The following is a 6,000-nucleotide window of genomic DNA, read 5'->3' on the forward strand; positions in this document are numbered from 1 at the left end:
TATTCCATCAAATCATTTCATTACATACTTATCCAACTATTAGTACTGTCTTGTACCATAATGTTATGAACAACATTTTTTTTATGAATTAAGGATATAAAAATTAATGGTGTTTAAATATATTTATTAAATTAAATTAATATGCCACGATATATTGTATTACTAGCAATAGAACTAGAATAAAAAAAAAAACTAATTCACCAAAACCTTCTGTTTCTATAATAAAAGAAAATAGTAATTTGCTATCAAAAAGCATTATTTTTAATTGTTTATATTATGAGATATAAAGGAAGAATTAGAATTGCAGTCATAGAGCAGAAGTTATTAGGACTTGGTCTTCATCATTATCTTATAGGACAATAAAAGTAAACTTGCCTGTATCTCTAGAGGGCTCCATCCTCAGCAGCAATTTATTTATCGCCTACAATACCACTTTCATATATTAGTTCAGTCACAACGATGAACCTGTCAGTAACAAGGTCGTTGAACTAAATATACCTACAAATGCAATTATATCCACACTTATAACCAAAAACCATAAAGATTCTATGAAAAACACTTGTTTTATAAAACTAGGTACACTAAACTAGAATTACAATAACAATAGATTAAGTTAATGAACACAATATTTTAAACTTAAAAAGAATCTATTTCCTTTTCCTCACACAAGTGACAAAACCAAAAACATATAGCGTCACGTCATCCAAACGTCACTGTGCTTGTTATTTGTTTGCGTATAGACTAAAGACCGTACCACCAAATATTCAAAATTAAAATTATAAATCTTTGTGGAATTTCCGAAAAAAAAGTAAACGTCACTTTCACTTTTCCGAAATACAAATATTTAACAAAAGCCTAAGAGAAAATAGATACTAAATAGGTACGAATCAGTAATTTTAAGGTTTTAAGTTGAAGGAAACACTGAAAATCTTGCCAGGTACCGTTTTTTTTCCTAAAAAATCAGGTCAAGAACATTCTCATTGGGAAAATATATATTAATATATTCGTATTCGTTAAAAGTCGTTGAAAATTATTTTGAAGTTAATATATCATAAGGTATTTTTCACTTTTATAATTCCAGGCGTCATACAGAAAGCCGGATAGTATCGAGATAAAAATGTGACTACTATAAGGTATTGGTATCATTCCATTATTGAGTGGCAGTGTAAAGCTTAGTGTTACAAGAAGTAGTTTTGGGCTTAATCGGACATCTGCAGGTGCTCACCGTACTAGTCCAATTGGGAAAACGTACTAGTACCCAATTTTAGTACCTATAGTACTATAGGATCAGATTTGTGAGAACACAAAAACATGAATAGAATATAACAAGATCTATAGATTACTTCACATCAAATTTTAAGCATGGTCTTAGCGAAAATAACTTTAAGTTATAAACAATTTTATCCACTTTTGATTCTCGTTACCAAAGGTGTATGCTTCAATCTGGCAAATATTCAATCAAATCAAACAACGAAGAGGCGAACACCGATATCGTGTAGTGTATTAAAAGTGCCAAATGTCGGATTAACAGAAGCCGTTCGGTAACGTTACTTTTAGTACAGTGTCGAGGTAACATTAATCTTAGTAAATCGTACGTGTACAACCCAAGACTAACAAAAAGGCATTAGTTAGATTATGTGAACATTTTGTGGATTATTTTTATATCAATTGGCAAACTTAAACAATTTAGTAGGCAACCCAAAAACATGTTTACGTAGGGAACGCCGCCATCGTATAAATAGAATGAATTTTGTGATAACTGTCAGTATCCCATTAAGTTACAAATTATATGTCCATTTCATAGCTTTAAGATTTCTGAAATCATAGTATTAGTTTATTTTATTTTGTTCTCAGTGTTTTAAGAAACCTAGCGTAGTGTAACAAGGATTACAGAGTAACATTTTAACTATATTTCGTGTCAGTAAATAAGGAAGATATGGAAAATAAACGTGATTTTAATTATCCTCATACGTTTATTTTACTAGGAGCATCGGGAGATTTAGCTAAGAAGAAGATTTATCCTACAATATGGTATTTATATAGAGATAATCTCTTACCGAAAAGTACCAAATTTGTAGGTTATGCCAGAACCAAGCAAACGTTAGAAGATGTACGAGAAAAGTGCAAGAAATACATGAAAGTGCGGCAAGGAGAGGAAGAAAAGTTCGAAGCATTTTGGGAAGCCAATTCTTATGTGTCAGGATCTTATGACAAACGAGTGGATTACGAATTTCTTAATCAACATATAAACAGATTTGAAAAAGGTCCTGTTGCAAATAGAATTTTCTACTTGGCTGTACCTCCTACAGTATTTGAAGAAGTAACGGTTAACATCAGAAATGCATGCCATGCTATAAAAGGATTTACTAGAGTTATCATAGAGAAGCCCTTTGGCAGAGATGATGAGACTTCTGAGAAATTGAGTAACCATTTGGCTGGATTGTTTAAAGAAGAACAAATTTACAGAATCGATCATTACTTGGGAAAAGAGATGGTACAAAATTTGATGACAATAAGATTTGCAAACCAAATATTCAATCCTTCGTGGAATAGAGAGAATATTGCATCTGTTCTTATATCATTCAAAGAACCATTTGGATCAGAAGGTCGTGGAGGCTATTTCGATAACTTTGGAATTGTCCGTGATGTGATGCAAAACCATCTTCTTCAAATATTGTCTTTAGTTGCTATGGAAAAGCCAGTAACGATGCACCCAAATGATATCCGAGATGAGAAAGTTAAGGTATTAAGACACATTCCGCCCATAAAATTAAGTGATATTTTGATTGGACAGTATGTTGGGAATCCCAATGGACAAGGGGATGAAAAGCTAGGCTATCTGGATGATCCTACTGTACCAAAAGGTTCAGTCACACCTACATATGCATTAGCAGTTATGTGGATTAATAATACAAGATGGCAAGGAGTTCCATTTATTCTACGCTGCGGCAAGGCCCTCAATGAAAGGAAAGCGGAAGTGCGAGTACAATATAAAGATGTACCTGGAGACATTTTTGGTCACGCAAAACGGAATGAACTGGTTATAAGAGTTCAGCCAGGGGAAGCTTTGTATTTAAAACTTATGTGTAAATCACCTGGAATGAAGTTTGATTTGACTGAAACGGAGCTTGATTTAACATACAGTCTACGTTACAGAGGAGCAGATGTACCAGATGCATATGAAAGATTGATATTAGATGTGTTCACAGGAACTCAAATGCATTTTGTTCGTAATGATGAATTGAAAGAGGCTTGGCGTATTTTTACTCCGGTCCTTAAGAACTTGGAGGAGCATCTTGTGAAACCGATTCCTTACATATATGGATCAAGAGGGCCTTCTGAAGCTGATGCTAAATTAGCCGAAAATGATTTCAAGTATTCAGGCTCTTACAAATGGGAGAAACCCACACTGGAATGATTTCAAGTGGGACCAAAATGGTGATGGTATTTATAAATTCCTATTTTTATATCTTTGACAATATGCTTGCACAATAATATTAGTTTTAAGTAACTTTATAGACTTTTTTGAATCTTGCATTCCATTTTACTTGTTATGAATGTGTGGTAGAGGTCATTTAAAGGTTATTACAATGTTACAGTGTCTATACTTATTACTGTAATGTAGTCTTATATAATATGACAATGTTATTTTATCAATAAATTTTATAATCTGTGAAATTTCATGAATATCATCACAATTTTCCATAGCTAAGGATATAATCACTCAGTGTGATTATGCATAGGTCATGTTTATCACCTTCACATGTAAATGAAGTGTTTTAATTTACAGTTCCTTATCATTTTAAAGTAGCTTTGTGAATGCAGGAAGAAAGTTTACATTACAATTCAATAAAATACATTTATATCCTATTAAAACAAATAGTTTTCATATCTGTAAGTGGAAAATTGAAGTATAGGTTATCAAATAAGTTGCTTTTCCATGTATTTTAATACTATATGTGATATTATTAATGAAAATTGTTAATATTTGATATTTTTCTATAAAACTATTTTAATATGAATATTTTTCAAAGTAGTTGTTTTTGTAAAAAAAAAAAAATTGTTAAATCTTTTTAAAAATCACTATTTCTAAATACATTGAGTAATTTTAATTGTCTTTTAAAATATACAATTCAGTAAAAATCCATAAATACATGTTTTATCTTTTATTTTTGGAATTAAAGTGTTGTGATTGAATTTATCAACTGATTTTATTATTATGAAGGCATGGTATATGGAAAAGGCCATAAAATGGTTATTTTTTGATGGATTTACACTATTTCGTACAATAAAAGAACTTAAACACAAATGTATTTAATTTTCGTACTATCTTAAAAAAATCTGTTATCTGTACTCCCATATTTATAAATAACTTTATAGTTTAACACTATATATGTGTAACCATTATAAGAAACAAAAAAATAATTCTGCACTTGCTTCCATCAGTTCTGACGTCATTTGCAGGTGACAATGGACGGAACAACGACGTGGCCTTCATTTTTCGTGTAAAGAACTCATCAGACCTAAGTAGTATTTTTTTTTAATTCCAGCTTATTGACCTAGTCGTAAACCCGTTTAAAAATGTACCTTATACCTTTGATCAAGACTTTACTCCTAAATAATCATACCAGATAAATTTTTAACATTGCATAATGACCTACAAAATATACAATCTATGACGTCATAGTACTTATAACTCGTGTCATTGTCCATGAGTAGTAAAAGTAATACTTTGCACTTACATTTATTTCTATAACGTAACTACTACATGAACTTGAAATACTTATCTTACTGCTATTTTAAAACAAATTAATATAAATGTCAAATTATTACTATAATCAAAATTGTTATAGAGACAATCTGTGAATAATTGATGTAAACGTAATTGATCGATATTATTTTTAGTGAATTTTAACAACATTTGAGCCTTACCAAGATTAATTAAATACATATTTAATTATGTATTGATTATAATGCAAACGATAGCGGACGAGACTATACTGACGTTGCTTTGGTTATCAGTTAACGTAACGACTTTATAGCACGGCTACATGAATATTTAATTTCAATAGCAATTTTAGTACAACAAGGCAAACAGTCAAAGGCAGTTGAATAAAATAATTAATGTTTTACAAGCGAACCAATCTAAACCTCAGAATAAGGGTGATAAAATAATTTGTTTTAAGCATATGTATATTGAAAAATTGATAAGTATTTGAAAACTAATATTGTTAACCTTTGAACTCTTGATAAAAATTCTGAACTCTGTATCGTTTTCTACGTAGGGGGCCATAAAAACTTCTGGTAGAGTTGGAAAGTGTACATGTATATATATTAAGGGGTATCTATATATGGGCAAATAACAAACATTCAAGAACATTTACGATAATTTTATTTATTTGTTTGCTTATAAACCATTCAAATAATACATGCATGCATCATGCCTTAATGAGCCCAGAAGTTTATTGGAATCTGTATTGTGAGCTCAAACTATCTATTAAAATGTTCACTCAGAAGTGCAAAAATGTATTGATATATTTTTCCGATATCTCCATAAAGGATAAAAAACGTATTTTAACTTAATATGAAATAGAAAAAAGCGCCATCTTTTAAGTAAAATCAAATAGGTTAATTTTAAAGTCTTCAACTGGATATAGGGTTGAACTACGGATATGGATAAATAAAGCCACCAACGTATGATAGCAAGTGTGTACTTATGTCTTTTTTTAGTATACAAAATTAAATGTTCTCTATTAGTACAATCCCTCTGGTATCGCGGGTCTCCATGGGCGTCGATGAACTTTATAGTATTCCCAGCCACCGCGGCACTCGTTTACTTACTTTACTTAATTACTTATCATGTAAAAAAAAATATGTATCTAACTCCATCTCTATGTTAACCGCTTAAATTAATTCGACGTGTAGACATAAGTGTTTATGGCAATAATAAAAAAAGTAGGGGGGGGTTTAGAACGACTCGCACTTATCTTTTAAATAAGT

General features: G+C 30.7%; 2 protein-coding genes across 3 annotated transcripts in view; one reads left to right on the forward strand and one right to left on the reverse strand.

The window, feature by feature from the left end:
- LOC106099584 (protein ultraspiracle homolog) overlaps positions 1-684 on the reverse strand; it is a 33,678-nt gene extending 32,994 nt beyond the window's left edge. The window contains exons 1-2 of one of the 2 annotated variants that reach the window (XM_013278160.1): positions 503-684; positions 376-421 (exon numbers count right to left, since the gene is read on the reverse strand). In XM_013278160.1, the coding sequence (XP_013133614.1) occupies positions 376-397 (22 nt within the window). In that variant the 5' untranslated portion in view covers positions 398-421; positions 503-684. Of the gene's footprint in view, positions 1-375 lie in introns of both variants that reach the window. The other variant, XM_013278159.1, reaches the window with a different exon arrangement.
- A 960-nt stretch (positions 685-1,644) lies between these two features.
- LOC106099712 (glucose-6-phosphate 1-dehydrogenase) lies at positions 1,645-3,676 on the forward strand. Its single transcript, XM_013278330.1, has one exon. It carries the CDS (start codon positions 1,937-1,939, stop codon positions 3,416-3,418), a length of 1,482 nt encoding a protein of 493 aa, XP_013133784.1. The 5' UTR covers positions 1,645-1,936; the 3' UTR covers positions 3,419-3,676.
- Positions 3,677-6,000: the final 2,324 nt, after the last annotated feature.

This window comes from Papilio polytes, unplaced genomic scaffold (genome assembly GCF_000836215.1).
Source record: "Papilio polytes unplaced genomic scaffold, Ppol_1.0 DF824102.1, whole genome shotgun sequence".
Classification (NCBI taxonomy): Eukaryota; Metazoa; Arthropoda; class Insecta; order Lepidoptera; family Papilionidae; genus Papilio; species Papilio polytes.

What these genes read in the sequence shown, in the direction of transcription:
- LOC106099712 (XM_013278330.1), top strand. Translation starts at nt 1,937, where the DNA reads ATGGAAAATAAACGTGATTTTAATTATCCTCATACGTTTATTTTACTA.